Source organism: Panthera onca, chromosome D3, assembly GCF_046562875.1.
Source record: "Panthera onca isolate mPanOnc1 chromosome D3, mPanOnc1 haplotype 2, whole genome shotgun sequence".
NCBI lineage: Eukaryota > Metazoa > Chordata > Mammalia > Carnivora > Felidae > Panthera > Panthera onca.
The window spans coordinates 37,187,974-37,211,594 of NC_138350.1; the positions used below are offsets into that span (position 1 = coordinate 37,187,974).

The 23,621-nt window shown below is 42.0% G+C and overlaps 1 protein-coding gene across 5 annotated transcripts in view; it reads left to right on the forward strand.

The window, feature by feature from the left end:
* L3MBTL4 (L3MBTL histone methyl-lysine binding protein 4) overlaps window positions 1–23,621 on the forward strand; it is a 447,733-nt gene that overhangs the window by 132,369 nt on the left and 291,743 nt on the right. For all 5 annotated transcript variants that reach the window (XR_013551279.2, XM_078435404.2, XM_078435406.2 and 2 more), the window contains exon 5: window positions 15,504–15,595. Coding sequence is in view for 4 of the 5 variants with exons in the window: in XM_078435404.2 (XP_078291530.1) it covers window positions 15,504–15,595 (92 nt within the window). In the remaining variant the exon portion in view is untranslated. The remainder of the gene's footprint in view (window positions 1–15,503; window positions 15,596–23,621) is intronic.

Below are 23,621 nucleotides of genomic sequence, written 5' to 3' on the forward strand. Positions count from 1 at the left end.
CTATTATGGCTGAGCTGCTTTTTCCTTTAGTCTGGTTGTGTGCAGTGGCTCTCTTTTGCCTGTTGTGGGCAGTATTCATCCCTGTGGTGTTAGTGGGTTAGTCTGGGAATGCCTTGAGCTGAAGTTGAATCAGACTAGGCATTTGCCAGAGATGCAGTAGCACCAAACTGCAGGGCACTTTCCCTGTGTTGTCCCCTGATAAGTTTTCATTGGTACACAGGGCCTGCGGTTAAAGCAGCTGTCTGTCCCCAGCCCACTGCAGGGTCCACAGTCTTGACTGGTACAGGTGGTTATCTCTCCCCCTCCCTGGGGCAGGAGTCACCGTGGAGTGGTGCTGGCCCCTGTTGGGGGTGACTGAGCACTGCCAGATTTGTGGCCCCAGTTTGGACAGGCTTCATTGAGAGCTTATTGGAGGGAGCAGGACTGTAGAAGGGTGTGGGGTTGGAGGCACAGTGTTAGTAAAGTTTGTACTTGTCCTCAGGACTGAGGCAGGCTGAATTGGAGGGAGCAGATTTACAGAAGTGTGTGGGAGGGCATGCATGATGTTAGCAAGTTAGGTATTGAGTGTCAGCACTATGCTGGTTCCTGCAGGTGGCTGTGTGCTTAATGCTGGGGGGCAGGGGAGGGAATTGGCAGCCTCGTTTCGTTTGTTCCAGGAGAAGTCTCCTAACAATCCCTGTTCCTCCAGCACAGGCTCTGAGATTAGTAAGCAAATCTCTCTTCTGTACACCCCAGGCATTTTTTAAACTGCTGCTTCTATCTGTTCTCTCTGCAGGGCCATTTGTAGTTTGGTCTCTCTCTCTCTTTTTTTTAATACGAAATTTATTGTCAGATTGGTTTCCATACAACACCCAGTGCTCGTCCCAATAGGTGCGGTCCTCAATGGCCATCACCCACTTTCCCCTCCCTCCCACCCCGCATCAACCCTCAGTTTATTCTCAGTTTTAAAGAGTCTCTTATGGTTTGCCTCCCTCCCTCTCTAACTTTTTTTTCCCTTCCCCTCCCCCGTGGTCTTCTGTTAAGTCTCTCAGGATCCACATAAGAGTGAAAACATATGGTATCTGTTTTTCTCTGTATGACTTATTTCACTTAGCATAACACTCTCCAGTTCCATCCATGTTGCTACAAAAGGCCATATTTCATTCGTTCCCATTGTTAAAATGTCAATACTACCCACAGCAATCTACACGTCAATGCAATCCCAATCAAAATTGCACCAGCATTCTTCTCGAAGCTAGAACAAGCAATCCTAAAAGTTGTATGCAACCACAAAAGACCCCAAATAGCCAAAGTAATTTTGAAGAAGAAGACCAAAGCAGGAGGCATCACAATCCCAGATTTAGCCTCTACTACAAAGCTGTAATCATCATGACAGCAGGGTATTGGCACAAAAACAGACACATAGACCAATGGAATAAAATAGAGACTCCAGAATTGGACCCACAAAAGTATGGCCAAATAATCTTTGACAAAGCAGGAAAGAACATCCAATGTTGTTTGGTCTCTTAAGGGTGGGGACTCAGTTTCCTCTTGCCCTCCTGGGTCTCCCAGACCTGAGCCCACTGATTGTTAGTGCTTCAGATTTTAAGTCTTGCTGGCTGTAAGAACTCATGAGATTTGGCCTTTCTGGGTTTCAAAGCCAAATGTTAGGCGGATTCATCTTCCCCATGGGCTCCCTGGTGTGAGAGTCTGTTTCTCTCCCCTCTTTGCACCCACAGGATCCCTCCCTCCCAGGAACATCCCTGCGTTTGTTTAGCTTCAGACCACGTCTCTTCAACATGGCCTCTTCTCTACGTGTAGCTGTGAAGAGTCTGTTCTGCCAGTCTTGGGTCATTTCTGGGTTATTTACACTGATGTGAGTGTTATCTGGTTGTTTCCATGGGACAAGGTGAGCTTAGGGTCCTCCTACTCCACCTTCTTCCCCAGAAGCTCCCTAATTAATATTTGATTCAGTTCCAAAGTAGAATCCCAACTGGTTTTTATTTAAATTTATTAAAATTATACTGAAGTCCCCAATATTCTGCTTGCATACTAACAGACCAAGAATCTGGGACACAGAATAGAGAAACCAGGAAGAGGTGTGAGTATGTACTATATTACATATAGGCTAACATACACAGTACATACAGGTAAATCAGCTCAGGAGAACAGAGTATGGATATTTTTTTTATAGGTTATGGTTGTCAAACTGGCCATCTATCTGTATAAAAATGAATTACAAATAGAGTGTAGACTTAAATGTTTTTAAAAATTTTTTAATGTTTTTATTTATTTTTGAGACAGAGAGAAACAGAGCATGAGCAGGGGAGGGGCAGAGAGAAAGGGAGACACAGAATCTGAAGCAGGCTCCAGGCTCTGAGCTGTCAGCACAGAGCCCGACGCGGTGCTCGAACCCACAGGCTGTGAGATCATGACCTGAGCTGAAGTTGGATGCTTAACTGACTGAGCCAGCCAAGCGCCCCTAAATGTATTTTTTTTAAAAAGGTTTTACAAGAATATTTTTAGGAGGCTAGATGAATTCTCTAGGAGTGAGGTGGAACTTCATCAGGAGTGAAAACTATATTCAATGAAAGAAATTAGATAGACATGTCAAAATAAGTTTTTATTTAATCTGAAAATTTTGTTATTTCACTCTTTTTGGAGGATGTTGTCGTTGGATGTATCATTCTTACTTGACAGTTTTATGGCATTCATTGCTTTAAATTTGTCATCTGTTATCTTTTTACCTCTATTATTTCTGATGAGAAGTCATCATATTAAAATTACAGAGCCCCACCTGCTAATATTGCCTAACCCTTTTCTTGGTTTTATTTTCTCCTTAACCCTTATTGCTATCTGACACACTGTATATTTTACTAATTTATCTTATCATCTCTTTTCACAGACTAGAATTGATGGTAGATAAAGGTAGGAATTTTTGTTAGTGTGTTTCATGCTGTATTATAAGTAACTAGCATATAGTAAGCATTTGATTAATATTTCCTGAATGAAAAATAAAAACAGAATGAATAGTGTCATCCAGACAATGTTAATTGTTCTGTCCACTGTATTCTCATGGCTCTTAGCTCACGTCTCTGCAGTTGGAATATTCCTTATTATGTAATAGGTATCTGGTTCCCCACTAAGCTGCAGTCTCCATAAGGGCAAATACTATATTTTATTCATCTTTGAATAATTAAGACCTAACAACACAGGGTTTGTGTCATAGAAGATTTTGTTTGTTGGGTCAGTTATTGTGCCTGGCTCACCTTGGCTTTCTCTGTGTTGTCCCACAAGACTCCTCATGACTGTAATCCACATGGCTCTTTGAGCTTGTCACTTCTGAAGATGACCCTTTCCAGTATGCATTTCATATGCATATCCATGAACCTTGTCTTCATCATAGACTGTGCTTCTGGTCTTTCTCCTGGTCACCTCTAGACTTCCTTGAACCAGTGCCCACTACTTGTTTTCTTGTAGAAAATATTGTTTTCTTGAAAGTATTTCCTTCCTCATTCATCTTGTTTCTCAGCTTGCTCCTTCTCACTATTGTTTACTGATTTTCTTTTGCACACATCTTAGATACTGAAGTCCCCTAGGATCCTATCCTTGGCCCTGCCTACTTTGTGCTCTGTATACATTCCCAGAGAATCTCCTCTGCTTTACCCCAAGTCACTAATAGCCACTAAATCAAAGTTCCCGGTCCTGATCTTTCTCAAAAATTTGTGTTTATAATGTCTCCAGATAGTTCACCCTAAATATCACTTAGACCCCTTTAGATTTCAGAGATTTGGCATCTCTGAAAACGTGTTCATGTTGCTTTCTAAGCCTGCTCCTCTAGTTTTGACTTGCTCAATGTCAGGCACATAGACTGTGTCTTCTAAGCTTGAAATGTCAGCGTCCTCAATTTCCCATCTCCTTGATTGTCCAATTTTGTCAGTTCCCTTTTAAATGTCCCTCTGAATTATTTCTGCTCCTCTCAATCCTAGAGTAGCTGTCTCAAGCCCAGACGTCACTAGCTCATGCCTGCTTGTTGAAACAGCCTCCTTTCTGTTATCTCTGATACCAGTTGTCCCTCTGTGTTCAATTCCATCATCTCTAAAACTGCCATCAGCAGTATCTTTAAAAAAAAAAATCTAAATAACTACCCAAACACTGTGGACAGGGCAGAGGAGAAATAAGACCAAAACTTATTGTGGCATTTCTCTGCTTAAAACATGCACTGGTTTCTTAGCACATATAGGCTAAGACTGAAATTCTTTGCCTGGTGTTTTAATTAGATTCTTCCTTTTATATGGAAGAGAGATCACTCAAGCTTTCCCAAGTAATGGGCTATACTGAACAAATACATACTGGGGAAGGATGGAGACTCATGGAAAGTGAAGAACAAGACTGTGGTCAGAGAGTGCCCATCCCGCCCCTGTCTTTAGGGCCATCTGCAGCTGGAACCTGGCCCTCTTTCTAGGGCAGTGGTTCTCAAACATTAGCTGCATCAGAGTCACCTCCAGCACCTGTTAAAGCAGATTTCTAGGCCCCAGCCCCAGAGTATCTGATTCAGTAGATGCCCAGATTTTAACTGATGCCCCAGATTTGTATTTCTAACAGTTTCCCAGGTAATATTGGTGCTGCAGGTCTGGGTACCACACTTTGAGAACCTTTATCCTTTAAGGCACATATCATATCATCTGGAAAGTCTTATTTGATGATATCAGTCAGAATTAGTTTTCTCTCGAGGTGCCTGGATGGCTCAGTCAGTTTGGTGTCTGACTTCGGCTCAGGTCATGATCCAGTTAAGCGTCCGGCTTCTGCTCAGGTCATGATCTTACAGTTCGTGAGTTTGAGCCCCGCATTGTGCTCTGCACTGACAGCATGGAGCCTGCTTCGGATCCTCTGTTCCCTCCCTCACTTGTTCCCTCTCTCTCTCTCTCTCTCTCTCTCTTTCTCTCAAAAATAAATAAACATTAAAAAAAAAGAATTAGTTTTCTATGTTTCAGGTTTCTGCATGTTATGTTAGAACCATGGTTCTCAAACTTCAGCCTTCATCAGAATCACTTAGAGGGACTATTAAAACACAGGTTGATAGTCTTACTCCCAGAGTTTCTGAATCATTAAGTCTGGGTTATGACCTCCAAAACTTGCATTTCTGACAAGTTTCAAGGGGATGCCCATACTTGGAAAAACCATGGTATTAGAATAACTTGCTTAACCACCTCTCTTCTGTGCAGAACTCAGATTTTTTTGTGTTAGTACCTTACATTGTACTTCTGGCCACTTGTTGCAATATCTGAACACAAGTGCCAGCCATACATGTGTGCTGAATAAACTTAATTCACCAGAGCTTGAATTCTGGAATGTTCTTTGATATCACATCCTTAGAACTCCTCCTTCTCCTCACCTCTTTGCTTTCTGAGGAAGCTTTGAAATTGCTTGTGTCCTGTATTTTAGCTTTCCTATTTCTTCCTGTTCTGTGTCACTGGTTTTCAGCCTTCCAGTGCCTCCCGGGCCAGTTAGGCCCTTTACACATTTTATCTCCTGTTCTCATGTTCCTCAGTCCACTTGGCGGCCTCCTTCCTCATCCACTCCCAGCTGTCCTCAGAGTTACCCATCTGCTCCCACTACCAGGCTGCCAAGAGCTGAGGAGAAAGTCCCATGGTGCCAGTCACTCCTGTGCAGAATCACCAGCTTAACCGAGTGGGACTCTCAGGGCAGACCTGTGTTCCTTCAGTCTGGTCCTGGTTGAATTTCTGCAGCTCCCACCTTGCCCCGTGCTCCCAACACAACCATTACAGCTTGCCTTCCAGCAGATGTCCTCCAGCCTCATGAAGGAGGCGAGGAGTGATGTCCTTCCACCTTCTTCCCTAGCACACTGCAAGTGCTTTCTTTTTACTCTTGTTCACCACCCACCTCTTCATATCAGGGTCCTTGTTGAAACATTTCTCTGTCTGATTCTCTCCCCCACTGATTGTCCCATCTCCTCTCAGAGCCTCGCTTCCCCGTCTGGGTTCATTTCCGCCAGCTGCGGAGCTGAAATGCTCTCTTTTCCTTACATTTGTTAAAAAAAAAATTCCTTTCTCATGAATATTGTTCCCCCTCTGGGTCTCATGTTACCTGTCTCTTCCTTTTCTTTTGCAAACCTCTCCCAGGTATAGTCCACACTTGCTGTTTTCATGATGCCTCCTTTTCACTCTTTGGCCACTTGAATCTGACCTCTGATCTGATCCTTCCATTGAAATCTCTCCCTGTGACATCACGGTGATGCCGTGGCTATCAACCCCGGTAGCTTCTTCTCCCCGGTTAGTCTTACTCGACCTCTTCAATATTTGATGGTGCTAATCCTTCAGACCCTGGGAAACCTTCTCCTCCCCTCCCTGGCTCTCAGATCTTGTATGTCTCCCTGGAGCCTCTTGCAACTCTGATTATTCGTTGTGCTTCCCCAGCTCCCGACATGGACGTTCATGTCTGTCTTGGATTCTTTCTCAGGATTTCTTTCATTGTTGCCTCTTTCTGAAAAATTTGGACCTGTCTTTTTTTGGATATGTTCACCCAGATTATTCCAGTTGCCTAAAATTCAGCGTCTCTGAAAATAATCCCTTTTTTTCTACAACATCCTGTGATGCTCCCTCAGTTTGCTACTCTCTGGGTACCCAGGACTGAACCTCACGATCATCTTAGCCTTCTCCCTATACGACCCCACCTCAAGCAGTTGCTTGCTGTAGCCTGTCAATTTTATTTCACCATTGTCCCCCAGTTTCATCTCCACCTTTATTTAGGGAACATCCACACTCTCTCTTGCCAAATCTGTTGTCAGTCTGTGGTCTCCATCCCGCGCATCTGCTTCATCCTTACCTAGCACTGGTTAGTGAGTTCTGATAATACCATTTTCCATTCACACATCTCTGATGCTTCTGTAAACCATAAGAATAGAGATAAGGCTCCTTAGACTTTCAGGAACTTTCCTGATCGTATTTTTGCCTCCTTGCAATCCAGCATTCTAGCCTTCTGTTCCGTGGACCCCTGTGAGCTTTATGTTAGTGGACACCAGACTCTGGCATTTGTAGAAGCAGCTCCCCGCTTGCCAGCTTCTCTTGCTTTGGTCCTGCTGCTCCTTCCTGGATCACCTGCTGAATTTCTGTTTGCCTCAGAAAGCAGTGGTCTCCAGGAAGCTTTCCCTGTTCATAATTAATCCTTCTTCATCTTGTCCCCAGACACGTTGTTTGGGTTTCCTAACTAGTGCCTATTAGTACTCATGTCTTCTTATTTGTTCACCAAAACATGGAGTCCTGCATATGTCAGGTTGGGGGTGACATTTGTCTGTTTGCATGTCTCCTCAACCCGAGTAAATGCCATGTGAGGACAGGAGTCAAGCTCCTAGTATATCTCCCAGCACTTGGGACCTGCTTTGTCTAGGGAAATGAGCAGGAAATGACCCCTGAGTTCAGTCGTACTGAAATGAGATGCAGCCTGGGTGTACAAGTGAAAAATGTTTTAGCAGAGCATGGACAAGTGGCATGGCGGAATTATTAAACTGCAGGCGCTTGGAAAGTGTGGGTATATTCAGGAAGCTCCTACTTCAAGGGTTGTTACCCAGCAGTGATAAGCTGCTAACATGAGGAAAACTGTCTCATTCCAGTTGGTACCACAAAAGAAGACATTACTTACATCAATGTGTAGTAAGATGGGTTGGTTGCTACTGACAGTTGTTTTTCTCACATATTCCAAATTGTGGCCTGATGGAGCTGTATGCAGCTTATCTTTTGAAACGAAGTTGGAATATTGGTGTGAAGTGTTATGTTTATGGCTAATGAAGTTAAAAAGGTATTGTTCTGTGACCCGAGCCTTAGGATTTATGTGGTTCTATCCTTAAAAATGATAATTTATTCATTCTTTACCCCTTACCATTTTTAATTTTAGCTCAGAGAATTACTAATAAATATTGTGAAGTTTCCTAAGACTGGAAGTTCCTATTGCCAAAGTGAGGGGTTCATCTATCGGGGATTTTTCAGTCTGCGGCCTCTGAGTGGGACAAATGGGAGCCTGAGTGGTTTGAGCGTGGAGCATCCAGATCAGTTGCACTTGGGGGGTTTCTAATATCAGGGCTCCTAATAGGATATTTTTGTAAGGAAAAAATGGGGTCATGCTAAAGAGAAATTTAAAGTTTGAAAGCATCACAGCATCAGATGACAACTAGGGCTTCTTTCCATATTTCACTAGCATGCTACACTTTTTACGTCATGGATTTTTATAAGAAGAGTTGATGACAAAAATGCTAACATGCAGGTGGAAGAATGCCCATCTGAAGAGTTTCCATACAAAGTAAAGGTTTTTTATTGATTTCGGTAAACTCAATTATTCAGAACTCCAGATCTGAAGTGATGAAGTAGGAGACAGCTGTGGTTTACAGAATTGAAAATATATCTCAAGGTTAAGAAGATGTATCTTGGTCTGGGATAGAGGATACTCAGTGCATGACCAACCTCCTTTTATGAGGGTGATATTGCTGCTGATCCTATTAGATGTCGTGAGCACTTCATAAAAGGAGTACTTCCGAGAGCTAAAACTCTAGTGGCCCTGTCTTCTGCTCTCTGTAAGGACATGGCCTGGCTCAGTGAAGTGTACCCATGCATTCATTCATGATTAAGAAAAGGAGTCATTGTGCCAGTCTTCAACTTGTCCATGCACTGACCCTGCCTTTCCTTGACTTGTGACTTGTGTTCCGCTTAGCTCTTTTACTTTGTCACCCCGCTAGACTTGTTTTTCTCAGCAGTTGACTCTCCTATTCCACTTTCCCAAGTTGAATCCTCTGCCAACACTGCCCTCCCTGGACCATTCTTTCTGGAGCTGACCCCCCACTGTGAATCATCTGCTGGCAGCTCTGGCTGGACCCAGTGTGGTTATTCTCATCCACCCATTCTTGCTGATGGTTCCGATAGGCTTGGCCCTGCGGTCGCAGGCAAGAAAAATGATTATGGTCAGTGGAGGAGGACACTGGTTCATGGCTGTGGTTAAAAAAAAGGGGAGGGGGCACGCTGTCAAAGTATGACAAATAGCACAGTCACTTCTATCCCTGTGAAGTTTTTTCAGGTTTTTTTTCTATATTCTTTGCCTTCAATTTCCAGTCTTTGCTCTTGCTAATCTGATGAAGAAGCCAACAAACCTCAAGGTGTATGTAGAAGAACAAAGCAAAATTTAGTGAGGTGGTAAAGTATAAATGTGTCATCTTGGCACACACAAATTGCTGCTTTTAATGAAGCAAGTGCTGTGGGTTTTGGCTTTCTGCAAATTTGGCTGAGGCCATGTAAACCAAACAGCATGGATATGCAGATAAGGAGAGGGAATCTCCTTTGCTTGATAAGAAAGTATATGTGCTGCACGTGCGCGCATGCATGCGCACACACGCGCGCACACACACACACACACACACACACACACACACACTGCCTAGTACTGCTCAGAGAAAGAGAGATGGCCCTGCTTATTTCCACAGGAGGGAAAGTGTTATGTTTATTTTTAAGAGCCAGATGCATCCCCTTGTTTGGAGGATGGCTCTGCCATGGTGTCTTGGTGACCCTGTACATACCCAGTTGGCCAGGTAGACGAGGCTTACCTGCAGGTGATCTCAGTCTGAGAGTGCTCTCTGATCCTTCTGGCCCATGAGAACACAGGAGGCTCTCGAGGAACTGCTTGGAGGAGGCCACCCCCAGGAGGCCGTAGTGATAGTTTCTTGTTCCTCCCAGGTTCCCATGAGGCTTGAGTCCTTTTGTGTCACCTCCCCCCAGGGTAGAGCTGCCGATGGTACAAGTGCACAAGGGCAGCATGAAATGGGCTCTCCAGGAACAGGGTATGTGAGCACCCATGCTGCAGTATCTGGACCCTTTGTCTCAGTGTCACCCTGTGCAAGGGACATGGGAGCGGGGTCCTTTAATTGCTTTTCCTTTTTGCTGTCAATATAAGTAATAAACTGAAGATTTAAAAAGTGCTTGGTGGGGCGCCTGGGTGGCTCAGTCGGTTGAGCGTCCGACTTCGCTCGGGTCATGATCTCACAGTCTGTGAGTTCGAGCCCCGTGTCGGGCTCTGTGCTGACAGCTCAGAGCCTGGAGCCTGCTTCAGATTCTGTGTCTCCCTCTCTCTCTGGCCCTCCCCGTTCATGCTCTGTCTCTGTCTCAAAAATAAATAAATGTTAAAAAAAAATTAAAAAAAATAAAAATAAAATAAAAAGTGCTTGGTACTTTGCTGGCCGAATCTGTCAGCCCTTGTCTTGTATCGCTTGACAAATCTCACTGCCTTAACCCAGCCATCTTCATTTCTTTGTTTTCTTATGTTTTTTTTTATTCATATGTAAAAACATACATTCTCATGCTGAAGTGCATATAAACTGTGCTGAAACTGTGCTTAATTTGAGATTTGCAAAAGTTATGTCGTGTGGTCATCATAATTGTAATTTATTTGACCTCTGTTGTTGGATATTTAGATTTTTTCCAACTTTGTACTGTTGTAAGGGCTTTTTAAAAATTCATTTTACATTTTTTTAGAATAATGTTGAAGTTGGGATGAGTTGATCATCAAATATTAACACCTTATTTTTGGTTATAAATACAGGTATACCTTGCTGTATTGTGCTTTACAGATACTGTTTTTTTTTGTTTTTTTTGTTTTTTTTTTTTTACACATTGAAGGTTTGTGGCAACCGTGTATCAAGCAAGTCTTTTGGTGGTATTTTTCCAACAGCATTTGCTGACTTCGTGTCTTTGTGTCACATTTTGGTAATTCTCACAATATTTTCACTTTTTCATTATTATTATATTTGTACTGTTGTAACTGTTTTGGGGTACCGTGAACTGCACCCGTATAACATGGTGAACTTAATTGATAGATGTTGTGTATGCTCTGACTGCTCCACTTACCAGCTGTTACCCTCTCTTTCTCTCCTCGGGCCTCCCTATTCCCTGAGACACAACAGGGATTAAAATCAGGCCAGTTAATAACCCTACTGCCACCCCTAAGCATTCAAATGAAAGGAAGAGTCAATCAATGTAGTGAACTTAATTGTCTTATTTTAAGAAACTGCCACAGCAACCCCAACCTTCAGCAACCAGCACTCTGATCACTCAGTAGCCACAACATTGAGGCAAGACCCTCCACCAACAAAAAGATTATGACTCACTGGAAGGTCAGATGACAGCAGTTTTTAATCAATAACGTATTTTCAAATTAGATTATGCAATATTGTTTTTAGGACATAATGCTATTGCACACTAGTAGACTACAGTATAGTATAAACATAACTGTTGTATACACTGGGAAACCAAAACGTTCATTTGACTGCTTTATTGCAATATTTCCTTTATTACGGTGGTCTGGAACTGAACCTACAATATCTCCCAGGTATGCTTGTATGTATTGTCAACATGACTTTCAAAAGTTTTAGTCAATTTTACAAAGCCACCATGAATGGGTGAGCTTATTAATTTCCCTGTGGACTTAATTTTATGGTGTTTTTAAATTTAAAAGTTACTTGTTAATAAATTTTTATTTATTTGTTGAGAGAGAGAGAGAGCAAGCATGGTAGGGGCAGAGGGAGAGGGAGGAAGAGAATATTAAGCAGGCTCCACCCTCAGTGCAGAGTCCAACATGGGGCTAGATCTCACCACTGTGAGATCATGACCTGAGCTGAAATCAAGAGTAAGACACTTAACCCACTGAGCCACTTAAGTCCCCCAAAAGTTATTAATTTAATAGGCATTTCTGCTGTGTCTTCACCGTGTATACTAAAGTGAAGCAATATTATATAATGGGAGTGTATGGGCTAGAAATTCTGTTTAAATTCAGATTTTTCCAGATGTGTGACCTCTGTAAGCCTGTTTCGTATAATTATAAAATGAGGTTATAAATCTGATATTCAATATTATAAGGAATAAATCTAAACATATACATTCGCACATATACACTTATGTACATGTACATGCACACACACACCCTAATTTGGCATTTGTCATATAATAGGTGTGTATTAAGTGACAGGTAATGTACAATCAAATATATATTGTACATTAGTAATGTTTGGCAGAAGAGTAATAATTGGAACATTTTGCTGTAGCCACTGTGTATAGTGAAAAATAAAATTTAGGATTTACTAACCTGTGTGCATATCTAATACTCTATAAAATGAATGTCGTGTCTGTAGTATGTTCAAGAAAGTCACATAAAAAATAAAGAAAATTTGGTGCCTGCAGCAGTGCTCTTTCATAACTGGTTTCTTCTCTCCAGGAAACTGGGAAATGAGTTGGTCACAATAGATACCTTTGAATTCATTTTTAAAGCCAAAAGCATCATGTCAGCAGCCTTTAATTCATTAAGCAAGTATTTATGGTCAAGCATGGTTATAGCCCAGGGACACACTGATAGATAGGATCAGTGAGATTCTTTCTTTTGAGGAGCTTACCTGCTAATTCTAAGCAAGCAAACTTGTTTCTTTCAGCTGGTGTGCGTCGCCTAGAGTCAGTGATGATGCGAGGCCTGCCTGTGGGCCCCCAGGAGCAGACCAACATGGTATTTCTTCATCTCACTGGCAGGCACTGTGTTGCTGAGTAGTTCTCTTGCTTTACGAAATATTTAATTCATTGAAAGTTGTTATTTTTGATATCATGTTTTCTTTTTCTGATAAAATTTAAAAGGGTTATTATAGACTTATGTGATCATACAAGAAGATCTTAGATATGATTTACTTCCGGTGAAATGATGATATATAACAATGGGAAATATGATTAAATTGAGAAATTACACACAATCTTTTTAGGAACACAGCTGTTGTAGAAAATGAGGTATCTATATTTGCTTTAGAGACAACACTGCTGTAATTTTTTTTGTAAAGCATATAATTGTAATGTAGTAAAGTGCTTATGTGAAAATAGAGATGTTGAATAATCTTACTAGGGAATCTTCAGGGTTTGTCAAATTGCTTTCTCTATTTAGAAAAATAAAATATCACATATTGTGGTAGAGATGGCAGTAAACTTGTAAGTGCTACAATGGTTGAACAGACTGTAAGCTCCTTGATGGAAATCACACTGTAATGTCCCATTATTTTCAAACAAAGCAAGAAAATCCATTGATGACGATTCTGTTAGCCTTATTTGATGATTAAAATGCTTTTCAAAATTCTCATGCTTTAGTAAGTGTATTTCTTAGCAAGAACATAGTAGTGTGTTGTGATTGAGAACTAGTAAATACTAATGTATATACATACTCTGTGTCTGTTTTTAAATTCTGAATTGATATATTTTCTTTGTAATCTGAGCTTAAATTATTCCCTTTTTGTCAATTATATATATGTATATATCAAAGGATAAATAGTATATATTGTTTATTTTTCATCTACTGGACCAGGGACTGGGTTATATTTCTGTTTTGGCAGACAGCACACTTGTTACATAAAGGAAGGCTCATCAAATATTTTTTAAATGATTAAAAGTCTACATGAATTCTTCCTATGCAACTTGACGGATTTTTATGTTTGTTATTCCATCAGGGTGCTTTATTGTCTTGAGAGGTTTGAAATGTTTGACTTAGAGGTGCATCTTACCACCTGTCACTACCTGTGCTCATGCAGTTCTGACCTTTTACCATCTGTACCTTCTTCAGGAACATTTTACAGCAAGATAAATGTTAAAGCTTACATAGCATTTTTGGCCACTCTTTTCCAGGATGTGTGCATATGAGTGTGTGTTTGTGCGTGCGGGTGTGCATGTGTGTGTATGTGTATGGTAATAATATTTGCAGAGAATTTTAAAACAGTAGAAGGCAACAAACAAGGAAAAATATTTACGTTAATCTCACTGCCCACACATAGCCACTATGAATATTTTGCTGTTTCTTTTCAATTGCTTTCCTATGCATGTATGTTTGTGTGTGTGTACAAATATCTATGCATAGTGCCTAGCACAAAGAAGGTGCTTTATAAATATGTTGAATAAATGAATGTCTTAATATATGTCATTATTTATATTTTAAAATTTAGGATAATATAATTAATATGTTTTATGGCTTATGGCCTGACTTTGGTTTTTACTTAACCTAGAGAATTCTAAAGACATTTTGTTACTTAAAAAATATAGTTTTTGACAACTTCATAATCATATGTAGGTCATGTGCATATGTATATATGTATATGTATTATAATCTATTTGACCCTTCTCCCATATTAATACTATTTTGTGTTTTTGCTGTAATAATGTGATGTATATTTACTATCAACTGTTATCATGACTCCTTCCTTAGCTTGTTAATCCTAGAGGGAGAATGACTGGGACATAGAATATAAACTTAAAACAATTATCAATCCTTTTCAGCAGATTTTTATTATTTAAAAATATATTTTTATTGAATTACATTGGATAGCTATTGATCTAGAAAATTTGGAAAGCAGAGAAACGAAGTGCAGAATAAATTGGGAAGAAGCTGTAATCCTGGCAGCTGAAGATGACTTCATTTATGATTTTGATTTACATAATTTTAGTCTTATTTCCATTACATACTTTACCAAAAAGGATCATTTCGTTTTCTGAACTGCTGTTTATTTTCCCCCCACTAGTAGTGTATCATTAACATAGTCTTTCTCTGCCATTAATCTTCTATAATATTATAGCTTATTATTAAAATGACACGTCTGCACAATGCATTTAATTAGCCCTCTCTTGGTGGACCTTTGGTTTGTTTCCAATGTTTCATTATTATGAGGAGTCCTAGTATAAAAAAACCTTGTGTTTGCCCCTTGGGCATATTTGCTGTAATCGTATTAAGACAGATTCCTGGAAGCAGAATTGCTGGTTCAAGATATACAAATAATTTTTAAGGCATTTGGCATATATTTCCACCTTGCCTTCCAACAGGTAGTGCCTATCGACCTTCACTCCACAAAGAGGTGTGAAAATGAAAGGAGATTATAAAGATATTTTCAGGGCATTCACCTTAAAATGGACCAAATCATGCTGTAGAAAACCTGTAGCTGTTGACTCTTCTTTGAGAAGAGTAATAGGCTACCCATTTTAAGTGCTTATCAGTGGTTTTCTTGAGGGTGAGATACATTCACAGGCCTGCTCTAAAACAGGAAAAGCTGGGGCGCCTGGGTGTCTCGGTCGGTTAAGCGTCCGACTTCGGCTCAGGTCACGATCTCACAGTCCGTGAGTTCGAGCCCTGCATTGGGCTCTGTGCTGACAGCTCGGAGCCTGGACCCTGTTTCAGATTCTGTGTCTCCCTCTCTCTCTGCCCCTCCCCTGTTCATGCTCTGCCTCTCTCTGTCTCAAAAATAAAATAAACGTTAAAAAAAAAAATAAAAAAAAAAACAGGAGCAGCTGTAGGTGGACTGTTAGATGATTTTACTAAATGCTCACAGAAAGTAAGAGATACAGGTTTTATTTATTTATTTGTTTATTTAACTAATCAGCCTGCTTGTTGGGTTTATCTTCAATTAAATATTATTCTTCTATCACTAATTGTTTCAAGAAAAGTCACTGTGTTTTCTTTTCCAGTCCCCTCAGTGGCTGCACAAGAAGCTTGGTCTTGGGAGCAGTACTTGACAGAACAGAAGGCTATAGCAGCACCCGTGGAACTGTTTTCCAAGGTGAACCACTAACTGTTGTACATTTTTGCAAGGAGTGGACACTTAAGAGAATTAATTAAAAGGAAATCATTTGCCCAGATAGAATACCCACTTACTTGATTGTAGGTCTTGCTGGAAAATAACATAAAACCCATCGAAGCCTTTGTGATTCAGAATGTGTGCTCTGGGGCTGGACTACCTGGGTTTGAAAGTCAGTGCTACCATCTCCCTGCTCTGTGACCTTGGGCAAGTCACTCAGTTTCTCTGTGCTTCAGGATCCTCACTTGTAAAGTGGGGGGAAACTACCATACCCACCTCCCTGGGTTGTTGGAAGACTCAGTCAGTTGTACACCTAAAGGGCATTGGAAGCCACATGCACGTACTAAATCGCAGGTACTAGTCTTTCTTTGTATTAGCACATGCCCGCCCAAGGATCAGGCTTGAGGAATCCGTTTTAATGTGGTGCATGAAAGTGGTGGATCAGGCAGCATGTTGGAGGAGATGGTGAAACCCCTTAATCATGTTCTACCTGACTCTGACAATGTCCAGAGTAGCCTGCGTGGGCTTGCTTGACCAAGCAGCTGTTGGCATGGAGGCTGGTGGCTTCAGGCGATCATCTTTACCCATGGTACCAAATCTTCTGCTACCCTTTCTATTCTTGGTGTGTGCTTTCAGTATTTCAGGGGAATTTATAGAAAAAATTCCATCAGATTTTCATCATTACATTGCATTTTAACCTGCAGCGAGATGCTAACACTTTTTATTTGCTTTACTTTTCATGACATTCCTTGAGTTATATCTAGTACTTTTCATTATGAAAAAGGGCTAGGGGTTTTAATCCTGACTATAGTAATAGAATGGGGGAGAAGAAGTGAAGCAAATAGGGAAAGAGAAACCAAGTGCTGGCAGGTCACGTTTGCAAAATACTAAATATATAGTACTTGAGCCAGTCTTCACATCAGACGCCTTTATGGATCTTTGGAGAACCCAGATGCATGGGTATTCCTGAGACCTACTGAATTAGGCCCTCAGGGGGGTGTGGCCTGGCACACTGTAGCTTGAGAACCTCCTCGGGCTTCTGGATGCAGGATAGAGGTCCGGTGTGGTAGTATCTTGTAAGAACCAAGCAGAGGCCCAGCTCAGGAGTCCAGTACCTGCTGACTCCTGATGAGACTGTCATGTGATGAGACCTAAGGTGTTTGCTCCACTAAAAGCAGGTAAGGTCCCTACGTAGGGGGTCTCTTCTTCCTTCTCTTTCATGTTTCCTCACAGTTTCTGTTCTAGATGTGCTCATGGTCAGTCAATGTTGAACAACTTCTGGGTAACCTCTTTTCACCTCTGAGCATAGGTTCTTTTTAAAAAATTTTTTTAATGTTGTATTGATTTTTGAGACAGAGAGAGACAGAGCATGAGCAGGGTAGGGGCAGAGAGAGTGGGAGACACAGAATCCGAAGCAGGCTCCAGGCTCTGAGCTGTCAGCACAGAGCCCAACGCGGGACTTGAACTCACGGACTGTGAGATCACGACCTGAGCCAAATCGGATGCTTAACCGACTGAGCCACCCAAGCGCCCCTGAGCATAGGTTCTTAAAGAGAGTTGCTTTGGGGAAATCCAGTGTAGCCTGTAGTTGTTCTTTTCCTCTGTCCCTGGGCCGAACTTGTGTCCTTGCTGTGTGGTCACTGCAGGGCAGGAGGGTGGAGCGTGCCAGATCTGGAAATAGCTAAGTTCTATCAGGTGCTATGAGCCCAAAGGGAAGATGTAGCTTGTGAGTCCAGTATGCAAGGTTCAACCACAGGACACAGGCCAGGCTTGTAACCCAGTGGCTGGGCATGGATGAGAATCACTGTAGGTATCCAGAAGCCACAAAAATGTAAGAACAGTCAGTGATTGAAGTCAGAACCTACATGTAGCAAAATTGGCCATAAGTGACGCCGCGTCTGAGTCAGACCCGTGTATGTGTGTCTCCAGACCAGGATTCTCTCTTCCTTCCGCCGCAGATTGAAGCACATGTTAGGGTGTTAGGCTGGAGTATGCTCTCATTTCCAGAGCTGGTGACAGAGAGCTGCTGGGTTCTGGCCAGTGCCTGCATTCTTCCATCAGCTCTACCAGTGAGTGTAGTAACACTATTGCTCAGTTTCTCCTTGAGGACACAACACTTAGTGCAAGAACCCCTGCAGAACAGAGAATTTCTCCCCCAGATTTTCCGTTGTGACCTAGCATTAATTAACTAAAAAAACCTCTAAGGGGGCAAATGTGAGATTTCTGTTCCTGAAATAAATCCATATGGTCATATTGGGAACTGTGTAATAATAGGTTATGGTTCATAAAGCTTTCTCCCTTGACTTTATAGAGATCTGATTAAAGAGGTACTGGCAAGTCCTAAGGGAGGAACATGTAGCGTGTAAAGACAGGTGTGGGTTCCCTTTGGAGGGTGTAAATAGCATCCATGAGTCTGTCCACTCAGTAAAGATGAGCAGTGAGTAGGAGATAATCTTTGAGGATTCCTTGGCTAATAATGTGACTTCAAAATATGACTTTCTTGAGCTTGTGGACTCTAATTTTTGTTGACTCTGAAAGTGACCGTAAAGTATTAGCATGTGAGAAAGTGGGCATGTCTGATGTGTCGACATGCCTCTCTCTTCACTCATAAGTTAACAGTCAAGCTGCTCATGTTTTTGAGGCTCTTTCTGTAAAAAGCACCATGTAAGATCTGGACTGAAACACTAAGGAGTTTATTACATGGTTGCTTAAAATCTTGCCATCCTAGTTGGGATGTAAGATATGCCCTAAAATGTGACAACAATATGAGGTAGAATATTCTTGTCAGTGGAATGTACAAGTCGTGAGTTTCCTGGGTGTTCCATGCAGAGGTGGGATCTCATCCATCCCTGAACAAGGAGAAAGCTTACCAGTTATTACCTCTGATTTGTCCTGATGACTGAAGATCTTTGCGCTCAAGATACAGTGTTACTCTGCACATTTATATTCTAAGATGAAATAACATGGTTTATAACTGAAAATAAGTTTCAGTAGAGAATAAAAAGGGCCAGTATTCTAAGAAGGATGATCAGATTAAACTCAGTTTTGGATTGGCATTGTGCTCTTGACTGTTCTGTCCATTTTTATTGTGTAAATATTATAATAATGGTGTTCAGGTCAGCCAGCTGAGATGGAACTTCTCAGCTTTTGAAAACTGAAATAGTTGAAAATAAAATGAAATAGTTTGCATATCCTGAATAGAAAACTATTAAAATATATTAAGTATTACTTTACTTTTAATATATAATTTCCATCCTAATATTCAAGTTTTAAAAGATGTACCGGTGACACAGAGACATACATATGTGATCAGTTCCATCATGCAAACCAGGCATATATATATATATATATATATATATATATATATATATATATACACACACACACATATATATGCATATATATATATATATTTGGCAGGACAGAGGCTTTTATACTTTTTTTTATTAATTTACATTCAAGTTAGTTAGCATATAGTGCAACAATGATTTCAGGAGTAGATTCCTTAATGCCCCTTACCCATTTAGCCCATCCCCCCTCCTACAACCCCTTCAGTAACCCTGTTTGTTCTCCATATTTAAGAGTCTCTTCTGTTTTGTTCCCCTCCCTGCTTTTATATTATTTTTGCTTATCTACCCTTATGTTCATCTGTTCTGTGTCTATAAGTCCTTGTATGAGTGAAGTCATATGATATTTGTCTTTCTCTGACTAAGTTCATTTAGCATAATTCCCTCTAGTTCCATCCATGTAGTTGCAAATGGCAAGATTTCATTCTTTTTGATTGCTGAGTAATACTCCATTGTATATATGCCACATCTTCTTTATCCATTCATCCATCGATGGACATTTCGGCGCTTTCCATACTTTGGCTATTGTTGCTAGACCTGCTATAAACGTGAGGGTGCATGTGTCCTTTCGAAACAGCACGCCTTTATCCCTTGGATAAATGCCTAGTAGTGCAATTGCTGGGTCCTAGGGTAGTTCTATTTTTAACTTGTTGAGGAACCTCTATACTGTTTTCCAGAGTGGTTGCACCAGCTTGCATTCCCACCAGCAGTGCAAAAGAGATCCTGTTTCCCCACATCCTCGCCAGCATCTCTTGTCGCCAGCATCTCTTAGCCATTCTGACAGGTGTGAGGTGGTATCTCATTGTGGTTTTGATTTGTATTTCCCTGATGATGAGTGATGTGGAGCATTTTTTCATATGTCAGTTGGCCATCTGGATGTCTTCTTTGGAGAAGTGTCTGTTCATGTCTTTTGCCCATTTCTTCACTGGATTACTTGTTTTTTGGGTGTTGAGTTTGGTAAGTTCTTTATAGATTTTGGATACTAAGCCTTTATCTGATATTTTGTTTGCAATTATCTTCTCCCATTCCGTCAGTTGCCTTTTACTTTTGCTGATTGTTTCCTTCTGTGTGAAGAAGCTTTTTATTCTGATGAGGTCCCAATAGTTCATTTTTGCTTTTGTTTCACTTGCCTCCGGAGACGTGTTGAGTAAGAAGTTGCTGCAGCCAAGATCAAAGAGGTTTTTCCTGCTTTGTCCTCTATGATTTTGATGACTTCCTATCTTACATTTAGGTCTTTCATCCATTTTGAGTTTATTTTTGTGTATGGTGTAAGAAAGTGGTCCAGGTTCATTTTTCTGCATGTCGCTGTCCAGTTTCCCCAGCACCATTTGCTGAAGAGACTGTCTTTATTCCATTGGATATTCTTTCCTTTGTCAAAGATAAGTTGGCCATACGTTTGTGGGTCCATTTCTGGGTTCTCTATTCTGTTCCATTGATTTGAGTGTCTGTTTTGGGGCCAATGTGTATATTTTTTAAAAAACATATGCTTATTTTATTTGCACACAAGGTTTTTGCATGTCTATAGGTCTATTTTGAATTTATTTTTGTATAAGACAAAGTGAAGTTCTTTATAATTTATGATTTATTTTACCATCTGGGGTAGGGAGTTTACAAGGATGTAAACACCTTCTGTTGTCAGAAAATGTAAAAACATTTTGTCTTCATTACTGGTGAAATGCGCCTATCTTGATTTGATTCACACTACAATATTTTTCTTTTGTTTTGAAGTTGGTTCCAAAACTTTTCTCTCATATCTCTCCCTGCCAGTCATCTAACCATCCGCCGTATCTTCCCAAAGCATTCCTCCTGACCTGTTGCCTATCACAAATTCAAATATGCCAGCCAGGAATCAAAGTCCCCACCATCTAGCCCTCTCTGCAGAGGCACATCCACACAGAGCTTCTTCCGTGCCTGCCAGGCTGGTCCACGCATAGACCATTCAGAGTCTTTATCCAAGTGTGAGGCCTCTGTGTCTCTTGTTCTCTGATCTTCCTTTGTAGGTCCATGCCCCCCCAAACCCTTTCCTTTCCTGAAGCTGTCCCACCCTGCACTCTGATCTGTGGACTTGGCAGCCTCTGTCTGCCCAGCTCATGCTGGTGGGAGTGAAGGTCGGGGACAGTGTAGGACTAGCAAGAAGACAGGTGCCACCCCCAGTGTAATCTGCCCATGAGCAAGTGGGACCTCCACCTGTACCTGTCCCTGCACTCTGGGGGCAAGTCTGACCGGAGGAGTACAGCTCCTGCCCTTGTGCTAAAACCGCCCTTGTCCCACAAACCACACTTCCCCGTTGTCCTTAGTCACTGGCCCAGAAAGCTCTGATTTTTATGCCCAGCAGATGTTCCTGTCTCCCAGCCAGTGTTGGATAGCCAAGCAAATAGGCTAAATGCGTGCTTTAGGTCCCTGCAGGTCAGAGACAGTTACATATTTTAATATGATTGGTATTTCAGGACAAGATGAAAGTTGTCCTGGAAAAACTAAAACTCTCCTAGGCTTCTCAATGTGTCTTTTATAGTGTAGTATATAGTTGTAGTTTGAATTTTATATAGCAAGGGAATTGTTTCTCTTTTTCTTTCTTTCTTTCTTTCTTTCTTTCTTTCTTTCTTTCTTTCTTTCTTCTATTGTAACAAATTACAATAAACTTAGTGGTTTAAAACAACACAAATTTATTAAGTTCAGGAAGTCAAAAGTCTAAAATGGGTCAACAGGGCTATGTTCCTTCTGCAGGCTGTAGGGGAGAATCTGTTTCCTTGCCTTTTGTAGCTTCTAGAGGCCACCTGCATTTCTTAACTTGTGGACCCACATCACTGCAACCTGTTTCCATGGCCCCATCTCCTTCCCTGGTCCTTTGGCATCCCTCCTGCAAGGACCTTTGTGATGACATTGGGCCCACCTGGATAATCCAGGATAACCTCTCCATCTTGAGATTCCCCACTTAATCACATCTGCACAGTCCCTTTTGTCCTGTAACATACTGTATTCACACATTCAGGGATTAGGGCATGGCTGTGTTTGGAAGCCACTGCCCACAGGTGCATCCCCTTTCCACTGCTGGGCTGATCTGGCCCTGGCCAGAGTGACTTCTCATGGCCAGCCCCCTCCTGTCATTCTCTTGTGATCTCTGCAGCACGCCCTGTGGCAAAACAAGGGATGCATCATCCTTAGCTCAACATATGGGTCCCACCTTTCCCCAGCCAGCATGCACAGCTGCTTGGCCGTAACCTCTGCTTCCTGAGAGTGCACTTTCTCCTCTGCCAGACCCACTTCTCCATCCCTCAGGGTCAGTGGGCCCAGCCTCCTCCTGCCTCCTGCCTGCTCATTAGTATTTTGTCATGTACCCAGCCTTCCTCCCTTGAGGTTTATGCCGTCTCCTCCCTACCGTTTCCACCCTTACTACTTCATTGGAAGTAGTACCGTTTCCACCCTTACTACTTCATTGGAAGACTGCCACAGTCTTGTTCTCATCCTTGCACATCCTTTGCCCACATGAGCACCTGGTATCTTGAGTCCCTCCCCCCGGGGCCTGACCCTCCTTTCCAGCACAGTCCACCACTGCACACCACACTTGCATAGATCAGAACCAAACACCTTCTGCAGTGTGGACCTTTATTTTTATAAGTTTATTTATTTACTTTTGAGGGAGAGAGAGAGAGAGAGAGCTCACATGGGAGGGGCAGACAGAGAATCCCACGCAGGTTCCGAGCTGTCAGCACAGAACTCAACTTGAGGCTCGAACTCACAAACCATGAGATCATGTCCTGAGTGAAATCAAGAGTTGGAGGCTTAACTGACTGAGCCACTCAGGTGCCCCTGCAGTGTGGACCTTTAAGTCCCACTTTGTGGTCCCGTCCACTGCCAGTGCAGCCTTTTCTTCCCCTTATTTTTACAATACCAGTTTTTCCTTTCATTGACACTTGTGGTTGTTGAATTTGTCCTTTTTCTTCCATCTTGCTTCACACCTGCCCCTGGCCAGGCTAGGCCCCCTGTGTCCATCATTTCAGCCACTCTCTTGCCAGGATCTTCAACTGCCTTGTCCCCCTGTCATCCTCTCCCCATATGTGACCGCCCAAACCCCGGCTCTGGATGAATCATGTGTGCCTAACTTCTGCACCTAACTAAGCCACCAGGCACTGCTGGAGAAGAACCACAAAGCCTTGCAGATTGGTGGCACTGCAGACCTACAGTCTGCTGAGAGGGCAGTGCCTGGGCATCTCTCTGGGTCATCAGTCTGAGCGCCACCTGTTTCCTAGGAAAACTCTTCTCTCAGGCACCTGCCCTCCCTCCCTCCCCCCCTCCCAGCAGAAGGAGTCAGTCCCTTGATGGATGTGCTATGTCCTTCCTCCACTTCCTGCCACAAACTGTCACTCACACGTATTCATACATCTTTCCCGAGTTGGATTGGAAGAAATCTTCCTGCTCCTCGTCCCTTTACCTATGCTCTGGAGCTTTCCAGTTTCTGCTTTTCCAGAGAGAATTCATCCACTACCCATCAGTCATCTCATGTCCTGCTTGTAAGTTGCCTTCCCTTCTGAATGTTTATATCTAGAACATAAGTATGCCTGTCTGTCCCATCTTTAGGAAAGCATGCTGTCCCTTGGTCCTGCCCTCCTCTCAATAGCTCATCTCCTTAGTCTGGTCTAGCTTCTTGAAATGTTCACCTGAAT